The sequence below is a fragment of the Mustela lutreola genome, chromosome 15 (assembly GCF_030435805.1).
Source record: "Mustela lutreola isolate mMusLut2 chromosome 15, mMusLut2.pri, whole genome shotgun sequence".
In the NCBI taxonomy this organism is placed as follows: Eukaryota; Metazoa; Chordata; class Mammalia; order Carnivora; family Mustelidae; genus Mustela; species Mustela lutreola.
In genome coordinates, this window is record NC_081304.1 from 11,505,077 (window position 1) to 11,528,209 (window position 23,133).

The 23,133-nt window shown below is 46.5% G+C and overlaps 2 protein-coding genes across 10 annotated transcripts in view; one reads left to right on the forward strand and one right to left on the reverse strand.

The window, feature by feature from the left end:
• ARSG (arylsulfatase G) overlaps nt 1-23,133 on the reverse strand; it is a 104,938-nt gene that overhangs the window by 81,354 nt on the left and 451 nt on the right. For 6 of the 9 annotated variants that reach the window (XR_009347952.1, XR_009347953.1, XR_009347954.1 and 3 more), the window contains exons 1-2: nt 22,768-23,005; nt 15,795-15,907 (exon numbers count right to left, since the gene is read on the reverse strand). The gene's annotated coding sequence lies outside the window, so the exon portion shown is untranslated. Of the gene's footprint in view, nt 1-15,794; nt 15,908-21,547; nt 21,640-22,767; nt 23,026-23,133 lie in introns of those variants that run through there. The other 3 variants (XM_059148548.1, XM_059148550.1, XM_059148549.1) reach the window with 3 other exon arrangements.
• Nucleotides 154-16,906, forward strand: SLC16A6 (solute carrier family 16 member 6). Its single transcript, XM_059148556.1, has 5 exons — nt 154-6,259; nt 8,674-8,817; nt 10,223-10,351; nt 12,745-13,560; nt 14,675-16,906. The coding sequence occupies exons 1-5, from the start codon at nt 6,028-6,030 to the stop codon at nt 14,923-14,925; spliced, it is 1,572 nt and encodes a 523-aa protein (XP_059004539.1). The 5' UTR covers nt 154-6,027; the 3' UTR covers nt 14,926-16,906.

Genomic DNA, 23,133 nt, shown 5'->3' on the forward strand with positions numbered 1-23,133 from the left:
GCGCCCGGGTGGCTGAGCGGTTCCGTAGTGGCGGAGAGTGATTTTGCAGAGGAAATGGGTTGTTAACTTCAGGGGTTTTTTCCTTTTCTTTTCTTTTTTCCTCTTCTTTTGGAAATGAAACCCGCCCCCCTCCCCACTGTCCGTCCCCCCCACCCCCCCGCCCCCCGGCAGACAGGTGACAGAAGTTTGTTAGATGGCACAGGAAATGTCACCAAACGCGGGGGGCGTAAGTCTTAGAAAAAAAGCTCCCCGAAGCCAACTGGGGAAGAGCATTACAACTTGACAACCTGGAAGCTGGTTTTGCTTGTGCTGTTAGACGCTCTGCGCCAGCTCCTTCTTGCAGGAGAGGGTTTCTACACTGGAAATGAGATTTCTCAGCAATCTTACTGTTTTGTAAATCCTAATGAGTGTCTTGTCTGCAAAAAACTACCACGTGCTTAGGCTGAAATTTCTAAGCAATGCATCCTTCCATGTCCCAAGCACCATTACGCGGCATTTTTGGGGTCAACAATACATCCTGCCCCAGGGATAAAGAAATACCTCTTCTCATAATTAAGGGAAGGGTGGCCAAGATAGAGAGTTCCAGTTCGTGAATAAACAATGCAGCCAAGTGGAAAAGCTCCTTCTGTCTTAATGAGTACCACTAACTGTGAATTTTCCTTCTGTGGTTTCCAAAAATGGACCCTCCTCAGTGGAACTCCTGAGGAGGACACTTAAACTAGGGGTTCAGGTTTCAGCATCATGATCTTGTAAAATGGGGGTAGCGGGGGTAGCCGATGATTCAGAGCTGCTGAGGCAGATCTCCAGGTTAGGCTGGGGACTTTTTAAATAGAGAATTCCGATGAACTTCACCTAAATGCAGACTGGTTTTGACAACTGGGGCTGAAAACAACTTATCCAAAGCTGCTGTCTCCAGGCTACGCCTTTCCAGAAGAACAGAGATTGGCAGGGCGTTTGCGGAGAGCCTTGGCTTATCCCAGATGTTTCAATCCGAAGGCTGCATTTTGAACTTTGCTCTGAACTGACCCTGGAGTGACGCTCCAACGGTCTGTAATAATCCGATATTTTGCATTCTAGATGCCCCCAGATCAAATCTTTACTCAACAAACGGACTCATGGTGAAGTCCCCAGGTAGAGCAGATTTCCACGCCTTGGTGGAAGCCTCACTGATTTAAAGTTAAGACAACCAAAACTCCCGGGAATCCTCCAAACTGCCCAGTGTATTTGGTCGTTGGATGTCCTTTGGGGGAACAGGAGAATCCAGGCAGGTTGGCTGCCAGGAAGCCCTGCTGTAGAATTTTACAGTTGGGAGAGCCCCTCAAGACTGCTGTGTCTAATCCCTCCTTTACAGATGTTGAAATTTAGGGATTAAGTGATTTCCCCAAGATTGTGCAGCCTGTTAATGGTAAACAGATATTCAGCAAATAATGCCCAAGAGCTTCAAGACAAACCCATGGGCTTTGTCACAAAGGGCTCAAGAGTTAAAAAGAATGGAAGTGTAACTCAGAACAAGTCGGGCTCAAAAGCTGTGTTGGAATGGTAGATTCTTGGGCCAGGGCAAGATCAGAGACGAAGAGCAAATATCCCCTGAAGGCAGAAAATCAAGGAGCAAAGGGATTCTGCCCCTCCCCATGCCTCACCAGTTAGGACCCCTCCCCCATAGTAAGCCAATAGCCCTTTCCGTAAGCTGAGTTCGCATCACCAAAAAACCGAACCAGTGTTTCGTATTCTGGAACTCACAGAGGGTCCTAAGTAACTGAGTTCAAAATCCAAGCCTTTGTTTCTAGCTTTGAGGAGCTGGACACTTTCAGCCAGTTGGCCTCCTGAATGAATAAATGTACAAAAAAGGAGAGGAGTCCAGGGAAGGATGTAGTCTGCAAGCAGGGACTTCCCCACTTGGTTTTATAAGGCTAGAGCAAGGCCCTGCTTCAGCGACAAGCCCAGACTCCTGCTTTGTCGAGGGAAATTTTATTGAGCACATACTATGTCCGAATGCGCTGCCAGGCCGTGGGTCTGGAAAGAGCTGCTGACCACCCTTCTAGGTGCTCGGGACATGCAAAACACAGAGCTTCCCATCCAGAAACCCATCCCATTCAGAAACCAGGTTACTCTAGGATGATTCTAGACTGTGGTCTTATCTTCAAAGCTAAATATAACAGGAGATGCGACACTTTAGCATGATAGAGGCGTAGTGTTTGGAGGAAGAGTGGGTTTGGGGGTGCCCTCTTCCCTTTATGGTGTTCCCAGTAATGCTAATAAGAAAGCTCCTGTTGCCCAGAAACCTAACAATGCAAGTGAAAGTTCTGTTGGGACCTTGCTTCAGGGGAGTAGCAGGGATGTAAAGCAACGTTTCCAGAAACAAAGGAATCAAACACCGAGAGGGGGTTCAGAAGGTCCACAGGTGATAGCAGTCAGGTCTGCCACCCAGTGACCACAGATCAGGTCTAAGCAAGGTCCAACTACTCTTCATCTACATTCACAAGAACCATCTAGAATTTGCACTTTCCTGCTCGCTCCCAGGTTCCCTGGGCCACCAGGTTTGGCCTGAGGAATCAGGAGATTCCCAGAACTCCGTGCTGAATATGAGAGTATGAACCTTCAAGAGCCTCCCGGCCAACCTCTGTGTATTAATGGAGGTCAAGGATATTTTTGTCTCTGAGAGGCATTCCTCACAATCCCTACCTAAGATACCCCCTTCTAGGCCTTTTAAGTGCTGTTCCTTAGACAGCTGGGGGACGGATCTGATTCTGGACTGTTTAGGTCAGGCGCCTTCCCATGGGGTTAGTTCCCCCCCTTTGCAAAACGAGTAAGACTTTACAATGAGATGAACAAATGAGTTCCAAATCCCCTTTCCACATTAACATTCCATCATTGTAACCCCACTGGGCTCCCTGTGGTTGGGGTCCCCTCCGATATTGCACATCCAAACCGCAAATCATAAAGGGCAAAGAGGGCGTGAGGTAGGCACCCATCATCACCAGAACCTTCTGACGACGGGTAGGAACCCCCTCATTACAAGACCTGCTGTCTTGTCCTACATGCAGTCCCAATGAAAAGATTCTGGTCTCTTGATCCCATAGTGGTTTTAGGCTACAGAGAAATTTCAGTCTGTCTCTTGGGGGCCTGGATCAGTTTCATCCTAACGTTTTTATTCAGGTTGGTCCTGAGCCCCAAGGTCGTCTGACACCCTTCCGGGTTAGAACAACTGTGCTAATAGGCCCTTGGACTTGGTTACCGCTTCTAACTGCTTTTTAGACACACGCTGAGCTCTGGAAGGACACAGCAGATGGTTTTACTACACATTTCAGGTTTAGGATTCCTGTCATTACCATCCACAGAGACTGAAGTCCATAGAGACAGAGACCATCCCTCTGTCTTTCACTGGGGTCTCCCCGGTGCCCAGCACGGGGCCTGGCCCCCTCCTAGGCACTTCGCTGAAAACCTAAATACTGGCTGTGTGCAGGGGCTAGAGGTGGGGAGGGAGAAGAAGGTACAAAGAGATGAAGGCCCCAGGATTTGTTTTCCTTGAGCTTATCATTTAATTGAGCAAATAAGATAAACATGCGAGTAAACAGTATCCCGTTACTAAGGGATACCGATCTCCGGAAGAGAAGCCCCTGCGTGAAGTGGGTCAGAGGAGGCATCGTGTTAGAAGCAAGATTGGAGGAGGGCCTGGCAGGTGTAAAGGAGGTACCCAGCCTCCCCGGGGGGGGGGGGGGTGGGGGAGGGTTTGGTGGTTAACCACTAGATGGTCAGGGACCGCAGGGCAAGGAGGAATCCATCTGGACCAGGGCCTGAGTCAAGTCTTAGAAGTGGAAGTGAGAAGGCTACAAAGAGGGTGGGGTCCAGCGACGAAGGGATTGGAAGCCAGGCTCATCCGTGGGTTTTATTTGTCCTTCAGAAAGAGGAACACCACTGAAAAAGACGGAGCAGAAAAATGTCCTAACAGTGCCGCATTTCAAAGAGATTAATCGTACTGGGACACAAGGGGCCAGCCAGTTAGGCTGGTCAAGGAGTCTGGGGCTCTGCAGAGGAAAAACCCAAATGAATGGCCTGGTAGGGGGCACAGATTAGAAGGAGCTAAACTGTGGGCTCGCAATACCTCCCCCTCCCCCCTCCCTAAGGATAAACACTCAATACTAGATAGACCATATTGCTGGAAAGTACTTCTTATTTTATTTTTGGCCTTCTAGATCTCAAGCCCAGCCCTATCTCACTCCTGTGCCGCAGCTGCCCTCCTCTTGGGAGGGAGTTTTGGAAGTCTGATGCTGGAGGGGCGTTGTGAAAACCTCCTGTTGGGGAGCTCCCCCCACCCCCGCTTCCACCTTAAATCAGCTGCTTTCCATGCTGGGGAAGACCAGTGGCAAAACTGTTCTGTCAGTGCTCAGCCTACACCCTGAGACATTTAACTGGCTTCCCCCGCTTTGCAAGTGCTCTCAGGAAGGACACACTGACGCACATCAAAACGCAGAGGTCTGCCGCAGAGAGCATAAGCTTTTTTTAAGCATCTTATGCCCTATTTCATTCTATCAAATATTTAACAGTAAAGGTCAGAAAGTGAATATACTGTCCTTTTAGAGACCCGGGCTACGGTGGGAATGGCGCCCTCGAGAGGATGAGCGCTACTAAGTTAGGTCAGGTTTGCTGCTTTTTAAGATGGACAGAGTAAACTCTTAAATATTAGATCCTAATCCCAGAACTGGGCAGGTCGACTGGAGAGAGGAGGGTGTACCCTCTTATTTTCTCAGTCACCCTCTGCATTATCAGTAAAACCTGCCTTAGTACTCGCACGTGGCAAGTTACAGCCAGGAAAAGGCCACCCACGCATCCAGAAAAACTCACCTATATACAACTGTGTGATCGTAGAGAAGTCTTAAATAAGTGTTCTAAGACCAGGGACTCACGTATTATTAAAGATACTAATTTGGGGTTGGGCTAAAAACCCATCACTGTTTTGTTTTTTTCTTTTACTTTTAAAAAATTACTTTTTCATTATGTTGAATTAGCCAACATATCATATCACTGTTTCAAAGTGCATGTCGCTGCAGGGGGCTCTGCAAAGGTGTGCTAGAACCCAGGGGGGAAGAGTCAAGTTCACCCATCCTCCCTCCGGGGTTAAATACGGTGTTTCTTTCCCCTTACTAGTGGGTTAGGAGCATAGGTCTGTTGGCTCTGCTGTTTGTTGCAGAAAAGCGTATTGAGGTCAGAGGGAACTTGGCAAGGTTAACTGGCTGTCCAGGCCCTACGAATCTATAGTGCTTTCTTTGGCCACTGTATCCTAGGGTATTTGTCAATTGCTGATACATCAAATGGTGATCAACTCTGAGGAACTTCCTCATGCTCAACAAACTCCCAGAAGACAGAGTTCTCACGTGTAGTTACATCCCCAGGGGACCCCAGATGATAATCAGAATGTTGCTGACTGAGCGGGAAGTGGGATCAACGCTCTGAATGGCCAGTAGCATCAAGCAGAGACGCGTAGGGTATCTATAGGATGTCCCAAACACTTGCCCATAGAAGGTGCTAGACGGAATGTCAGTAGTGACTAACCTCCTAGTTTCCAGGCTTCAGTTCTGATCGACATGCCTTATGATCAGTTCAAGCTTCCTTTTCCTAACTTGTCTTCAAGTTCACGGTCAGCATCAGTGCTTGGGTCTGGTGGCCATTCTGTGTTCTTTGGGCTTCCTCTACCTATGCTGTTCTGATTCCTTTTGCTTGTTTTTCCCATTTATTGTCACAGCTGGAAAGTCTTGCTTCCAGATTCTTTGGGGACTCCACAGATAATACTAATATAAAATAATTTGGAAGTAACACTTCCCAGCTGTGACCGTAAAATAAATATGTTATTGTTACCCAAAGACTTTATAGTAACTGCATGTTTTTTAAATATTCACCACCCTAAGAAATGTGGTAAGTAGTTCTTGTCTATTAATGTTGGCTAAAGGGTTAGCAGAGTGACCCTCATGCTATTGCTGGTCTGAGTTTCTGCTTTTTTTTTTTTTTTATTTTTTTTATTTCAGATTAAGAATGACCCAAAAGACATCACAGCTTTGTTCCACAGCCAATGTTTATACTCAAGTGCCTGATGGAGGATGGGGCTGGGTGGTAGCTGTGTCTTTTTTCTTCGTTGAAGTCTTTACGTACGGCATCGTCAAGTCATTTGGCGTCTTCTTCAATGACTTAATGGACAGTTTTGATGAATCTAACAGCAGGATCTCCTGGGTCATATCAATATGTGTATTTGTCTTAACATTTACAGGTTAGTACCTCTTCCTGTTTAAGCAACATGTAACCATGCGTCGGTTTTCATTGGCTTAACTACGTAATGGTACCCATCCTGTTTCCGAAGCATTTCCTTCGATGACCTGCGGGCCCTTTCTAGCCTCAAATAAGTCATAAGGTTTTCAGGAGCTTGGGGATGGCGAGAAACAAGAGATGCCGAAAGAAAGGGCCTGATTTGCCACCCTGATGACCTTCAGTGTATACACGCATACATTAAACACCTGCTGTATGCACACTCTTAGGACACGGTAGATGACTTTGAGGCCAGCAGTAAACCCCTATCCTGTAGAGTCATTTTCCAAAGAAGCAACAGCAAAAGTACGTGGTGTCCTAGGCCCTGGTCTCGTAAAAACATGTCTGGCAAACAGGCTAGGCACGTGAAATGTGGGTACGTGAGGAAGAACGAGGGGTATGAAAGAGCGTCTGATGTAAAGTGACAAACCTCATCCAGAGGGATGAATTCCAGACACTTGCTTCCCTAACACTGGCTAGCCACCATTCAGGACTCCCACGTCCAACAGCACTGGAGAAAATGGGGTTTGAGAACTTGTAACACGCTCCTTCTCCCTGAGTCCCCTACAGGCCTGATTCTCATGATGGTCCCTCCGTCTGCCAGGGGCCACACTGAGGGCTTCCAAGAAAACACGGCCACTGGACTCCCCTCGGAAAGCCAGTGGGGCTGACCTTATACTTCCTTGACTTTAATATCCTGCCAATGGAGCTCTACCTCTTAAGTTTTCTTTCTTTAATTCTAATTAATTTTCAGCCATACAATGTCTTAAAGAGGCGGCTCCCCTGTCCTTCCCTACCGAGTAACAAACTTATCTTACAACACCTAATATTCTGTCTTGCAAGCTTCACAGAAGGGTTCCTCGTTCTGGTTTCACTGAGTATTAAGATACTTAATGTTTTAGTTGCAGAAAGTTGACTTTCTTGGAGTGATAAGTGAATTAGAATTTAAAATTTTACCTTTGGTCATCCATATAAAAAGAAAATGTCCAAAGCTTTGCTTTGAGCTCTTTTATAACCAAAAACAACAATACGGTCAACAAGAAATTTCCAGTTAATACTATTATACCAGAAAATAGATCTCCTAAATGCTATAATTATAGTAGTTTATGCTTTGAGCCAACAAGCCACCTAAAACTGACAAGAGTGGTTTCATTATGAGCTGTGTTCAATATCGGTTTATATTCTACTAACATGAGATTTACATGCACCAACCCCAACAAGATTCAGTCCTTTTTTCTCCCTCCTCTATCCGGCATGTGCCGTGTTGCTCTTTTACCCAATTCTCAAGGGTTCCCTCATCTCTGTATATTCCAGTCAGCATCAGGGTCAGCCCGAGTAACGTATCACTGGGAAACGATTTGTCAGACTTAAATGTTCTGCAGGGATCAGAGAAGCTCAATGAATGACAATTGATCGGCCACTCTGAATTATTTATCCCACGGCTGTCCTCCTTTTGGGGTGTTCAACGGAGAATTCAGGGACTTTCATACCATTTTCAGAAAAGTCCGATGAAACTGAGCTAGAAACTGACCCCAATTGGAGCTTTTTTCAAAAGGAATCCAAAGCAGTGACTCCAGCAAAAGGAAACAATTCAAGCCATCAGGGGAAAGCCCATGTTTATGGCAGAATAACAGACATTAAATGCATATCTAACTTTATAGGTGCTCATGGGGAGTTCATGTCACTTTTATCAAAAAATATCGCTATAAGTTTTGTACTGTTAGTCTGGCTTTCCCTTTAAGAAACCCAAAGAATTTTGGGGTCAACTGTCCAATTGAGCAATTATAAGCATTGTGTAAAATGCATTATATATTGACAACACATCATCTCTCCATGTTCAAGACTTAAGAGAAAGAATCTTTTTTTTTTTTTTTTTAATTTATTTGAGAGAGAGAGAGAACACACACAGGAGCGCATGGGGCGGCGGGGGGGGGGGCAGAGGGAGGCAGAGAGAGGGAGAAGCAGACTCCCCGCTGAGTAGGGAGCCCCACAGGGGGCTCCATCCCAGGACCCTGGGATCATGACCTGAGCTGAAGGCAGACACACAACCGATGGAGCCACCAGGCTCCTTTGCCCTAAGCAAAGGAATGTTAAGAAAGCTAATGCTTCTGCCTTTGGAGTTAAAGTGTCACATTACGGAGGCCTCTGGGTGGCTCCGTCGGTTGAGGTTTGATTCTTGCTTTCAGCTCAGGTCCTGATCTCGGGGTGGTGGGATCGAGCCCCAGGTCTGCTCCGTACTCAGGGCAGCATCTGCTTGAGAATTCGCTCTCCTTCTCCCTCCGTCCCTCCCCCTGTTCTCTCACTCGCTCTCTTTCTAATAAAATAAAATAAAATCGTAACATAAAAAATAAAATATCACATTATGGTCCTTATCTGCAGCTCCCCTCTCTGCTGTCCTGAGCACCCGTTTCGGACACCGTCTGGTGGTGGTGGCCGGGGGCCTGCTTGTCAGCACAGGAATGGTGACGGCCTCCTTCTCCCGGGAGCTCTACCACATGTATATCTCGATCGGCGTCGTCTCCGGTAAGGGCTGCTCCTGGGCTCGCAAGTTCAAATACCCAATCAGAAGAACAAGGAAGGGGAAGGAGGGGGTCCAGCCCCAAGAGTCCTTCTGTCTCCCTTTCTCTCTTTTTTTTTTCTTCGAAGTTAATAGTGTCCCCGATCAGTGGTTCTGAACCAAGATGGATGGACTCCAGGGGATACGGGAAACTCCTCTTAGTGCCGCGGAGTTTTTGAAGGGTTTTTAAAAAATTTAAAAAACTTTAAGAAACCCAAAGAATTTTTGGGTCAACTGTCCAATTGAGGAATTATAAGCCTCGTGTAAAATTTACCCCTGAGGGGTGCCTGGGTGGCTCAGTGGGTTAAGCCTCTGCCTTCGGCTCAGGTCATGATCTCAGGGTCCTGGGATCGAGCCCCACATCGGGCTCTCTGCTCAGCGGGGAGCCTGCTTTCCCCTCTCTCTTTGCCTCTCTGCCTACTTGTGATCTCTCTCTGTGTCAAATAAGTAAATATAATCTTTAAAAAAAATTTACCCATGAGAAAGAGAACTTCTCTCTTGCATGAGTTTGCAGCCAAAAGGCATCATTTCCACAAAGAAAAATGTGAATTTCTTTATCGGGTATTTCCACAATGGGCATGCGAGGCTTCTGGGGCATAGCGGAGAGCGCAGCAAGAAACCTTTTTTTCTCTTTGAAAGGAGTCCGCGTGTTACTTATGATGATATACGTATATTGTGAAGATTTTCACTTTTCCTATATTTCTGCACTTAACAAACCTCATTTATTTCCAAATATGAGTCTTCTTTTAAAATTGTATTCGATAACAGTCTGTCCGTTATGAATTATAGAAATTGTTTTAATGCCAAAAAATGGGGGGGGGGACAGAAAACAGTTTATTCTCCTAGCATCCCCAAACAATGGTTATCGCTTCTCTAGACCTCTAATGAAACCTATTTTATTTTGCTTAATTTTTTGCTACAGCACCTTTTTCCAGAATGAAATTCTTGGCTCCCAGAACTTAGGATTTAAAAGAATAAATGCCTCCTGCCCCACCAAATAGCTTATAATGGCAGCTTCTATTTCCCCTTTTGCCCAGGAATTATTTCAGAAATGGACTGTTTGGATTGCCAAGAGATTAGATTGCCTGGTTGTTAACTTCTTTGGTATCATTGTCAAATCGTCATGCATTGTGACCAAAGTCCTTGTTGGCACATAATCTTTTGGGAAACCAAAAATGTCTTTTTGACATGGCACAGAATATTTAAAAAATAAATAAATAAAACTAAGAGATCCCTAAAGTGCATACATACATGCGTACGTTGAATTAAATATTAAAACAAAAAGAAACCCAAAAATCCCGACTCTTGGAATGCATCCTTCTGGGATCAGTCGGTGCGGGGCTCTGACTGCTCCCCCTGGCTTTCTTCCAGGTTTGGGATACTGCTTTAGCTTCCTACCAACTGTCACCATCTTATCTCAGTACTTTGACAAGAAGCGCTCCATGGTCACTGCAGTTGCTTCCACGGGAGAATGCTTCGCGATGTTTGCTTTCGCCCCAGGTAGGCGGACCGCAGTCGTCCATGGGGGCCTCTGGGCTGGGGGCAGCCGCTGGGGAGCTCCCGCCAACGGGCGGCGGAGGGGGGACTTGAACTCTGTGCACAGGGAGAGGTTATTTGCCTTCTGTCCTCCAGCGCGTTTATAGGATCTGTCCTCCCTAATCCCGTTTTAGGATTTCAGACGCCATTAATACTAATCCGAGTTGACATAAATAGGAAGACGCAAGACACATACTCAGTGGGAAGGTTTGAAACCTCCGTTGCAAAATAAATGCTGTGAGGATCTGAGGTCATTCATACTGTGATTTCTCTCCTTCCTTTAAAGAACCACATTCAGCGTGGATTTAACATATGCTAATAGTTTTGTTATCTGTGAGTGGGTAATCTCACAGCAAAAAAAAGAAAAATTTATTCATTTATTTTTGAGAGAGAGAGAGACAGCACACGCAGGCATGCCCGCGCATGAGGAGGAAGGGGCAGAGGGAGAGGGAGAATTTCGAGCAGGATCCAGGGCCAGCCAGACACGGGGCTCGATCTCACGACTCTGAGCTCATGATGGGGGCCAAAATCAAAAGTCGGACGCTTAACTGACTGAGCCACCCAGGCACCTTCCCAGCAAAATTTTTATCACTAGTTTTTCTTTTTCTTTTTTTTTTTTTTTGGCTACTTCAACACATCAGGAGGTGAATTACTCTCTAAAGAGTAGTAGACAGTTAACCTTGGAGACCCAGATTCATTTCTCACTCTGCTATTTCTTCAGAATGTGTCAGTAGACAGATGCTTTGTTCAAAGGAGATAATGTTGAAGTATTTAGGGGTGACAAGTCCTAATGTCTGAAGCTTTTCACGTAGTTCAGAAAACTGAATGTGTGTATGCATATAAATGTATCGGAAGACGGGCAGAGAGAGAGGACATGTTAATTATCGAACTCAGGCGAAGGGCAGGCAGGCACTCTCCACTTTACTGTCCACATAAAATTTTTCACAATAACACGTCAAGGGGAGCATCAGTGCTCGTGAATGCCCTCTGAGGGTAGAAACCGTATCTTGTCTCTTGGTCGCCTTTGTTCCTTAGCACGGGCCATCTCCCTGGGTCCCGGTAGGCCCTCAAGACATGCGAAATAGAGAAAGGAAAATCACACCCAATTTTTGCCAGATGAGCATACAGCTTCTCCACACCCCCAAGCCTAGGGGCACCTGGCTGGCTCAGTGGGTACAGCCTGGGACTCTTGATCTCTGGGTTGTGAGTTCAAGCCCCACGTTGGGCATGGAGCCTACTTAAAATAAGTAAATAAATAAATACGAAATGATAATAATAATAACAATACCCAAGCCTAAAGTATTTTGCAATTGGAAGTTTCCCACATGAGGGAGGAGTGGGAGGTATAAAAACATGCTATAAAATAAATGCTCCCCCACAAGGAATGTGGGGCCGCCTTGCTAAGCCTATCTCCTGGATAACCAGCTTAGTATATCTTCGTAGACATGCTCTCAAAGAATTAGACTATAATAAAATTCTACTGAATATCTTTTAACCTTTCAGGGTTGATTATGAGATATTTTCAGGGTCTTGTGAGGCCTGTGTTGTTTGATTATCACTGTGGGGCTCTAGGCTTCCTGTGGCCATCACCCCTACCACCCCCCACCCCCCGCCAACCGTGTCCAGCAGCCGAGGACCCAGCTTCCTGGTAGGAAGGAGCGGGACTCAGGTATAAGGGACAGTCTGTAAGCAGAAACCCTAGAACCCTGGCATCGTTAAATTCTGGGATAACCAGGAGCTCTTGGGAGTGTGCGTTTATCCTTTTACTTAACCCGACACGACCAAGGATCGCAGGAGTGCAGGGACAGTGATCAAGCTCAGAGGTGGGAAATTCTATTTTTAAAAGGCTAGACAGCAAATACTGTGGGCTTTCGCGGGACCATGAGGAGCTGTCAGAAGCCCTGATTTGTGGTCCCAGCTCAGAAGCTGCCACTCGGTGCATCAGCCCAAGGAGCATGGCTGCACCCGGGGGTGGCTTTATGATCAGAGACGGGCAGCGGCCCGGGTTGGGCCTGCGGGCTGCTGCTCACCCAACCTGCAAGTAGGTCACCAACTGATTTCACATCTTCCGCTGCCACCTGGCAAAACGCACCCTCCAAAGCTCTCCTGGGGGCCTCGGCCTCTGAGCATTGCTCTATAGTTGACCATCCCTGCGCCTGTTTTCTCCTTCCCTCATTCCTGAGAGCATCGGCTGTGAGGATAAAGCGTACAGGGCAGGTGGGCTGCGTTCGCACGGCCCAGTACATTCCTACGGCGGTCCTAAGTCTGAATCCCCATGCCGGCTCACTGTTTTCTCCCGGGTCTTGAGTCGGGTTCTGACCTTCAGTTCTGCTTCCTCTCCGCCCCCCTCACCCAAGCGATCACGGCGCTGAAGGACAGTATCGGCTGGAGGTACAGCCTCCTCTTCGTGGGCCTGCTGCAGCTCAACATCGTCGTCTGCGGGGCGCTGCTGAGACCAATTGTCATACGAGGACCCGGGTCCCCGAAAGCAGCCGCCCACGAGGGTCGGAAAGAAGTGCAGTATATGCTCGAGAATGAGAAAACACGCACCTCAATAGACTCCATTGACTCAGGAGTAGAACTAACTACCTCACCGAAAAATGTGCCTAGTGACGCCAACACAGAACTGGGACCGAAGGGCGACACACAGCAGGTCCTCGTGGGGATGGGCTCCAAGCCAAGCCACCAGACAGCCCCTTTGTTAGACTTCTCAATCTTGAAAGACAGAAGTTTTATCTGTTACGCGTTGTTCGGTCTGTTTGCCACGCTGGGGTTCTTCGCGCCTTCCCTGTACATCATCCCCTTGGGCATCAGCCTGGGCATTGAGCAGGAGCGGGCTGCTTTTCTGTTATCCACGATGGCCATCGCCGAAGTTTTCGGAAGGATCGGAGCCGGCTGTGTGCTCAGCCGGGAGCCCATCCGCAAGATCTACATCGAGCTCATCTGCGTCATCTTGCTGATGGTGTCTCTGTTTGCCTTCACTTTCGCCGCCGAGTTCTGGGGCCTCATGTCATGTAGCATCTTTTTTGGGTTCATGGTTGGAACAGTTGGGGGAACCCACATTCCACTGCTCGCCGAAGACGACGTCGTGGGAATCGAGAGGATGTCTTCTGCTGCTGGAGTGTATGTCTTCATTCAGAGCATAGCAGGCCTGGCCGGACCACCCCTTGCAGGTAATTTAAATACGTAAAAGACATAACCCTTGGCTACTCTTGCCTTATGAATTGTGCTTGCTTCTTGTTACAGTCTTAAAAAAAGAAAAAAAGGAAAGGCTGCTTTTTATAGTCCCATCGAATTTCAGAGCTGGAGGGATTAGAGATGACCTGAGCGAGTCATGAGTTATAGATGAGGAAATGGAAGGTCACAGCGTGTCAGCCAAGAGTTATATGGTAAATGAGTGACAGGGTCGGGATTAGAACCCACATCTGCAGTCCAGGCTGCCCCGGGTTGTTTTTTTGCTACCGTCTTGCCTTAGCTGTGCCAGAGGTCACCCGTCCGCGTATCCCCCACCGCCCCTGACTTTGGAACAGCAGCACCGAGGGGCTTCAGTAAGTCATCTGCCCTTCTAAGGAAGGGTGTGAGGCCAGTGGGCACAGAACGTATTCTGCAGATCCTTAATTCATTTCTACACAATATTTCTTGTAGGAAGGACTTGAGTGTGCTTCATACCTTAGCCCTGACATAGGTCCTCAAATGTTGTTACAAGAGAAATCTTCCCACCTTTTAAAAGATCCCTGAAGTGAACCCAAGGGAAAATAATAAGGCTCTTTCTTCTCTTTGAAATATTTCCTTTTCAAAGAAGCATGCAGGGGCCGCTGGGTGGCTTCGTCGGCGAGGCGTCTGCCTGCGGCTCAGGTCACAATCTCTGGGTCCTGGGATCGAGCCCCGTGTCGGGTTCCCTGGTTGGCGAGGAGGAATCTGCTTCTCTCTCTCTCTCCCCAGCCCCCCACGCCCCTCCCCACCACTCATGCTTACTGTCTCACAAATAAATAAATAAAATCTTAAAAAAAAAAAAGGCATCTAACTGTCCCAAGTTTTGTTCTGTACGAGGACAGATTAGCCCGTGAGGAACAGGCTAGCAACCCCGTGGCCTCCGCTCTATTGGTCCCGACTGATTCTTCTCCCCAGGCCAGAAAAGCTGCCCACCATCACCGCTCCTGTTTCTTTCGGAAACCCAGATAAAACAGAGGGAGGCAAAGGCACGGAGAAGCTTCTGCACTTGAGGGGAGCCTGGGTGAGCGAGGGACTGTGCCCGCGTTGCTAACAGCTGTGACTGTTCCCCCTCAGGGCTGCTGGTGGACCAGAGCAAGATCTACAGCCGCGCCTTCTACTCGTGCGCCGCCGGCATGGCCGTGGCTGCCGTGTGCCTCGCGCTCGTGAGACCGTGTAAAACGGGACTGTGCCAGGGTCACCCTGCGGGTGAAGGACAGGCAGAGAGTCCTCGTGGGAAAGCTTTACAAGACATACCTGAAGACTTTCTGGAAATGGACCTTGGGAAAAATGAGCATAAAGGTCACGTGAAAACGGAGCCAGTGTGACAGGCTCCCCGGGCAGGGCCGCCACCCCGCTGGCCCGGAGGCAGGTGGACGGGGTGGCGGGGGGGCACAGGGAGGTACAGGGGCTATCGGCTCTCCCCACTTTTAAAGCTACATTTTAAAGGGAACGTACACGAGAATACCACCAACATCCTTTTTTTTTTTTTTTTCGCTTTTAAGTTTTCCCGTTCGATTGTTTCTTAAGCCAAAACAAAAACCACCGAGCACTCTTCTGTACATACGTCTGGTTGTATGCAGGAGCAGCCGAGAGATACAAAGAAGGACCCTATGGCTCACATTCTGGTTTTAAAATAGTGACGCGAAATGGTAAAGTGGTTTTAAGAGCTCTTGCGTGTGATACACAGCTCGCTTACAAAAGGACAATTAGCCCAGATCACTGAGATGAAATTGGCCACTCAAAACAGACAAACAAACAAAACTTAAATCATTTAAAAATTTTTCTCATTTTTGGAAATATGAGCAAATTACTTTAACACCCCCTTGGAAAACACTGAGGTCTCCGTTCACCAACTGTGGCCTCTCCGTTTTTCAAATATTCCATGGGAATGAAGTATAGTTTAAGACCAAACATTTGGTGAATAAACAGAAATTTAAAAAAAAAAAAAAGATCCATAACTTGAACTTACTTCATCAATGTGAAGATTACCACTTCTTTTTATGGCCAGTCATTACCAGAAGTATTTCAACACCGAAGATAGAGAATGACATTCAAAAATGTGTTTCCTGTTGCTTTCAATTACTTAGAAATATGTGACTGTAGTGTCTTTAATTTAAACCACTATTTATTATTAAGTTATTCTAGGATGATTAATCAAAAGAAATAAAATCTGAGACCTAAGCATCATTTTTACCTCCTTTTTGCAATCCTTTCAATGCCTCAAAGAATACTTCTTATCTTGTAAAGTCACTCTCGTAAGAGGGTCAGGTTGTAATGATTCTTCGGTTTGGTCAGAGGCCACCTGTGCTGTTTGAAGGGGAAGAAAATAATCGCCTTAGCTTTTTAAAATAATCTGTTTTATCACCTAAGAATACTTGAGGATCTCCTTTGATCGGAATTATATTTCAGTGAATTGTTGAAGAATTTGATTTCTTTTCTTTTTGTAACCGCTAACTGTTGAAGCATTTCTGTATTTCACATGGGGTAGCCGAGACGTGTGTTTTTACCATCATGAGTTAACAAGTTACAATTTACATCTTATATAAACCTTGATTGCTCTAGTTGCCTGTTATTAGGTAACTGCTCACTGTTGGTTGGGTTTTTTTGTTGTTTGTTTTTGGAATTACACTACATGTTTAAGTATTTCTCATTTTCTCATTTTTCTGTAAAGAGGGCAAGTGTGGCTACTTACTTACACGTACTGAATCTCACTCTCCAGGTGACGGTCGCTCACTGCTCCATCTTTTACTCATCTTTACTGTTAATTTATGACAACTCAGGGGGAAAAAATGTAACAAGCCTAGTTTGGTTACAGGTACACACAAGCTTGAATATTTCTCTGCACTGAAATGAAAGTGGCATAGCTCATCACCACCTGCTACATTTTGTATAGTATTTTATCAGCCATAAAAATAGGACAATCTGGAAAACTCTCGGGGGCAGGGGAGAAAATGACAAAGTGTCTGTGGCAGACACACCTAAATCAAGGTGGATGTAGCAAATCTCTGTCACTGCTTGAGAAGGACTTTGAGCTTGTGGCAGTCTTGCAAACTTACATGACTTCAGCACTTTACAACATTTTTTACTATGAATGTTCAATACAATTTAATATTTATAACTGATTTCTGAGCAACTGGCTCTACGTCCGTTCTGTTAACTGCATGAAAAAAAATATGCCAATTTAAGTATGTCAATAATCAAGTTTTAAATGTTTGGAAGAAAATTAAAACAGGATTGCTGATTTATTCTGTATTTGTGACATTCTGGTACTTCTAGATTTGCAATAAATGTATGGCTTTTTTTTTTTATTAAAAGACTGATTAGTTTTTTTGTATAGGTTCTGGCATTCATTGTTTGATCCAACTGAAATTATAAAAGCTCAAGGAAGATTCACTTCAAACAATTTTTTTTCACGTTTCTGCAAGATCTTTTACCTCTACAGGAGACACACAAACATTTCCAAGAGGTATTTGTTGAACTTGATTCTTTCTTATTTTTTTTTAAAGATTTTATTTATTTGACAGACAAAGATCTCAAGTAGGCAGAGAGGCAGGCAGAGAGAGGGGGGAAGCAGGCCCCCTGCTGAGCAGAGAGCCCCATGTGGGGCTCGATCCCAGGACCCTGAGATCATGACCTGAGCCGAAGGCAGAGGCTTTTAACCCACTGAGCCACCCGGGTGCCCCAAACTTAATTATTTCTTAATGAAAAATATATGAATGAAGTGAGATCGTGGTCACTGTAGAGTAATAGCTAAGCCTATCAAAAGTAATAAATAGTGGAGATTATCTATATCCAGTTACAGACTAGTCCTAAGAGCTACTCCACCTCTCAGTGAACAGCATACTCTCCATGTCAGGGGTCAGCAGACTTGTTGAGGAAAGGTCCAGATTGTAAATACTTAAGGCCTTGTGGGCCATGTGGGTTCTGTCACAATGACTCAGCCCAACGGCCACAGTGTGAAAGCAGCCAAAGACAATATATAAAGTCACGAGCATGGCTGCTTCAATAAAAATTTATTGATTGATACTGAAATTTGAATTTCATCACAAAATATTTTTTTTATTTTTTTTTCAACCACATAAAAGTGTTACTAAAAAACCATCCAAACAAAAAAGCCTTATTAGCTTGTGGTCTGGAAAGAAAAACAGGCAGTGGGCTGGATTTGGCCTGCGACCTGCAGTTTCTAACTCCTGCCCCACGCAAAAGTGACCCTGGAAGGCTCAGGCCCACCAGGGGCACCTCTCTGGAAAGGAACATCTTGGTAGGAAAGGATCATTGTGGTCAGAGTGGCTTTTGGCTCATAAGTGCCAGAGATAGGAAAGATCAAACAGCTGATGGCACGTTAATTATAATTATATTTCATTTCCTGGGATTAAAGAGATTCTGCTCCGACCTTGTTGATTTAATAATGTTTCAGGCTAAGTGAAGACTACTTCTCTCCTCAAAAGTAGAATTATTCCAGTGGTAAAAATGAGTTAAGGTCATGTGCTCTTTTAACACCCTTCATGGATACAGTGTTTCCAAACCTTTTAACAAAGTTACCAGTTGTCCTCCCCTGCTGTGAAATGTAGCTTTTGTACATTTCTTTGCCTGTCCTGCAGCTTAATACCTGGTGAAAAAATAGAAAATAGGTCCCGAGCCAGGGTTCCCATGGCCCAGTTATCCATTTAAGTCTCCTAGACGTATTTATAACACTTGGATTTCCATACTCTTTCTCAAAAATATCTGAAATAAGAAATAATCATGTATGCTTATTTTAAAAAGCTCCCAAGTATCAGGCTCACTAACAGGGATTTAAAGTTCAGAGAACATTGCTTAAACGTTATGATCTTTATTTGAAACGACCAATTTAAAGACAATTCAGGGGGAAAAAAAAAAAAAGACAATTCAGACTTGTTATGTGCTAAAAGGTTAATCCTATAAGTATACGTAAGTATATGGAGCTTTGAGAAAAGAGAAGCTGGACTTGCTTTCCAGTTTGTCTCTGATATAGATGTTAATCAGAGGGCTGCAATGTGCCAACAGGTGGGCCAGCCACTGTATAAGCAAGGAAACTAGCTCCCCCTGGTGTTCGGCTTCTGTAAGGACTCCTGGGGGTGCAGAAGAAGACAAGAGACAAGTTCCAGACGGCACAAGACTGCTTTTCATGGAAGAAAACCTCTCCCAACCAAATCAAAACTACTTCAGTGATTACAGATTCCCTAGAGGGAAAAATGGCCAGCAAAAGTGGTATTCCAGAACATTTTATCTACAAACGCGTTTTAAATAGAGCTCAGCAGGTATTACGGAGAGAAAATACACATTGTGGCCATATATTTATATTATTTAGACACCTTTCCAGCAACTCAAGAAAAAGCATGGCAACTGTACTGACAGCAATCTACTCCCCTGGAATTCAAGCAAAACTGTAAGCCCCTTTTCTATACTGACACCTCCTGTTCTAAGATCCGACTGTGCCCCTGAGCTCCAGACTCACACATGCCAGTGTCACAGCACCTGGTGCCAACCAGGCATTTCCAACGTCACGTGTCCTCAGCAGAACTCTTGACCCTCCTCCCCAAACCTGTTCCTCCACAAATCCTATTGGCTTTGCTTTCTAAATATATCCAGAACCTGCTTTTGCCAATTCTACCAGTAACCCTGATCCAAGCCAGGATCATCCTAGCCGGATCGTGGCAATCATCTTCTAGCTGGTTTGCCCAATTCTGCTATTGCTTTAATTTTCCAGACAGAAGCCTTAACGACAATCCTCTGAAGGCACAATCAAATCAGTCACAACCTCATTTAAAATCTAAAACCCCTAACTAACAATGAGTTCTTCAAGAACTGCTTGCTCTTTTTTTTTTTTTTTTTTTTTTAAAGATTTTTATTTATTTGTCAGAGAGAGAGAGGGAGAGAGAGAGAGCACAGGCAGACAGAATGGCAGACAGAGGCAGAGGGAGAAGCAGGCTCCCCGCCGAGCAAGGAGCCCGATGTGGGACTCGATCCCAGGACGCTGGGATCATGACCTGAGCCGAAGGCAGCTGCCCAACCAACTGAGCCACCCAGGCGTCCCAAGAACTGCTTGCTCTTATCTCCTTCCCTGCTCTAACCCCCACCGGCCTTCTTGTTCCTTGAGAACACAAGCCTCATGCCTTAGCATCTGTAGTTCCCTTCCCCTGGTCTGCCCTTCCTTTTGACATGTACATGATGTGACCCTTCAATTTGGTTTCCTCCAAACCTTCCTGGGGAGGCATTCCTGACTATTCTATCCGCCCTTTCCCCTGAAAAAAAAAGTTCTACAAGTATTTGCTTTCATTCATTCACCAGGCCTCATCCACCTGCTCCTTACGGTAGTGGGGGTCTTTTTCTTTTATTGTTGTTTACTGCCACCTCTCAAGGCTTGGAGCAGGGCCTGGCACGGAGTAGGTGGTGCTCCAAAAATATCATTCAACGAATGAATGAGTTTATTTCTCTTTGGCTTTTTCAAGAGGAAAGGACATGGTATCGATTTACATTTACAGCTCAAGACAGTCTGGTGCTGCTAGAGAGCGGCTGGGTAGCTCCAAGACACTGAAAGCTGTGATCCAAGCCCACTGGCCCAACAGCTCTGAGGCTGGGCATCTCAGTGCCCGGCAGGAATGCCGTATGAACCAGTCAGCGGTAAGGAAGAAAACATAGATCCATCGCAGACTAAACAAATAGCGGGAAGAAATTACTCCGGAGGGTAGGTGTGCAGATGGAGGGCCCAGTTTTAACATATTGCTGGAGCAGATTTTGTTTCAAGGTAACCTATTTTCCAGTAGACTATTTTTTAATGATGCTTTTTTTTTTTTTTTTTTTTTTTAATGTCTCCATGGAAAGTAAGTGCTTTTCTGGATATTGGGTCTCTTTTTGGTGCTATGGTAGAGTCCATGGATTGATTTCTCTGATTTTGAGCAACCCCAGATGGCTCCACTTGAAAAGAAAAGAGGTTGAAAGTTTAATCTTATAACCGCTTCTATAAACAGTCGGGGGGAGGGAGGGAACTGTTAGTTTTCTGGCTCGTGGTATGTTACTTCTTATGAGGTCATGCAGCAGAGGGAAAACAAAGCAGAATTCATAATGAGGGAGACTTCGACCGGGTCCATCTTTGCGTTGGTGCTACTGAGAACAAGTGTACTTCGCTACTGCAGGCCTGTGTCTCCGCGTGTGAAATGAACTGAGCAGGATCCACATTATTCACACTCTACAATCCTGCATTCAGAAGTGAAAATGCGTTTAGAGGACGGACCAGGCCCTTGGCAATGGGAGACAGTAAACAAACAAAAAACCAAACAAATCCCAGCAAGTAAGGAAGTAACAGCAAGGTCTAAAAGCCAATGGAATCCTTCCAGCGTTCACACCCTCTGGGCTTGAAGGGCAGCACTCCCGGTACTGCCCGAAGGCGCGCCAACCCTTTTCCTCCAAAGAGCCTTTCCTGAGAACTAGCAATTCCGCTTCCGAGGGGCGCCCTCCCGAGTGCAGCCAGAGACGGTACTAACGCAGAGTTTCGGTCCAGGACCGGCTCCGTCTCTGGAGCCACGCGGAGCCCCGTCTCTGGAGCCACGCGGAGCCCCGGAGCCCTCGCCTACGGCCTTGGGCGCTGAGATGCGCTCTCAGGGTCAAGTGCACGCCTGAGTTCGAACACTCGGGATGAGAGGACCATGTAAACTCTCTCTGTTTCTACATGGACACCAGGTTGAAATGATAGTATTTTGGATGTATTGGATTCAGTAAAATGTGAGACTAAGCCTGCTCTCCTGTGCCCTGGCCACACGAGCTCCCGCGGCCACCAGAAGCCATCCAGCTGCCACCAGCGGCCCGCGCTCTCCCCGTAGTGGACGGTGCCGCTCTAGCTTAGGGGCCCGGCCCGCGGAAGGGGCTCCGCCGCGCCCCCGAAAGCCAGCGCAGCGCACACGCGCCCCGAGCCCGCCCGCCCGCACTCACTGCTCCGCCGCCCGCCGCGCCGATCTGCCGGGCTCCCCGCGGCTTCCAAGCCCCCTCGCTGTGGAGGCTGCGCTGTGGGCCGGGGGCGCGCGGGCACGGCCAGGGGCGCGGGCCGGGGACGCGCCGTGCGCGCGCTCGAGGCGGGGCGGGGCGTGGTGCAGCGCTGCAGGCGCAGTAAGACCCAGCCCCCAGCTGTGGAGCGGGGGTGGAGGGCGCTGCCGACCCGCAGCACCCCGACCCTCGACCCTCGGGTGCAGAATGCACACACCCTTGATGGCGCGGGGGCGGGGGGTGTCCGGGGGCTGCAGGGGGTGATCCGGGAAAGGCCATGTTCTTCGGTCCGGCCGTTGCCGTTACAAGGCTTTGCGGACTGAAATGTTGCCACTTAATACTTCTCTTGACCAAAGGGAGATGACTTAACTCCGCCGGCGCGAAAGCGAACATTTCCGATTCGCTTTTTTCTACAACGGTGTGTAGACCATGGAAAACTACTAGTTCTCTTCCCTGTTTGTTCATTCAGCATTTGCAAAGCAAGCTCTACGTGGATTTCCGTTTGTTACTGAGTGAAAATAATTTCTCAAAACAAGGTTTCCCTATAGTACATAAAATGTAGTTGCAGTAAACAAATTATAGTTTTTAAATTTAACCCTAAGAAATTGTCCGAAAGTAAATACAAGGCAGTATTATACACTTGATTGCTGAATAAATGCCCATTACATTAAACTTAACATCTGTCCAACTTTTAACAGGACTCTTATGATTTGATTCTTTAAATAGAAGACATTTTCCTGGTCTCCCCGTGCAGAGTTGGTACAAATGGATTCTATGTCTTGTTGGAACAACCGCGCCCCCCAATTTACACACACAGCCAAATCTGAATGTGTAGGTTTGTAACTCTTGCTGACCTATAGGGCCAAACCTGTGCTTACCTTGCAGGAAAACAGAAGAAAAATGAACACAGGGCCAGTAACAGTGAAATAAAACTTGTAACAGAATCCATAAAAGTCCATGCTCCCTTGGGTTCTCTTTTCATATTAGAACCACCAAGTGTTTGCCCTCCAATGAGTCTGAACGTAAATGACCTTAAGAGGTCTCATCAAGGAAGAATGAATGTCATAAGGAAAAGCATGTTCAGTTAGAATATGTGCTTTCGATCGCACTGCATAAATAAAGTTAACGTGGAAAGAATTTAGGTTCCAAACTTCAAAATTTAAAACTACCTGTAAGTTTTACCTTCCGGGTGAAGATGGGAACGTGGAGAAGGCAATCTGCTCTCCAGCATCCAAACGATCTGATCTAATTTCTAGAGGCGTGAGATACATTGCTCTCATAAAGGTGAATCTTCAAGCCTGTGGTTTTCAGCCTGTTCCCCCACAGTGGAAATCCAGCCGATGTTCACAGCCTGACAGGCCAACACAGGCATTCCTGCCACACCAACAGGACACCCCATCACACTCTCCGTCCTCCTCAAGGGAACACTGCACAATGCAAAGTGAGAGTGATACTATCGCAGGAATAAACCTAACACCTGCTCGAAGCCTACAGGAAAAGGGCAACTCACAAACATAAGGCCCATCTTAACAAAT

Bases quoted from the DNA above. Each gene is read 5' to 3' on its own strand.
- SLC16A6 (XM_059148556.1), top strand. From the start codon at position 6,028: ATGACCCAAAAGACATCACAGCTTTGTTCCACAGCCAATGTTTATACT. The intron at 6,260-8,673 runs GTTAGTACCTCT...CCTTATCTGCAG, and splicing joins ATTTGTCTTAACATTTACAG to CTCCCCTCTCTGCTGTCCTG. The intron at 10,352-12,744 runs GTAGGCGGACCG...CCCTCACCCAAG, and splicing joins GATGTTTGCTTTCGCCCCAG to CGATCACGGCGCTGAAGGAC.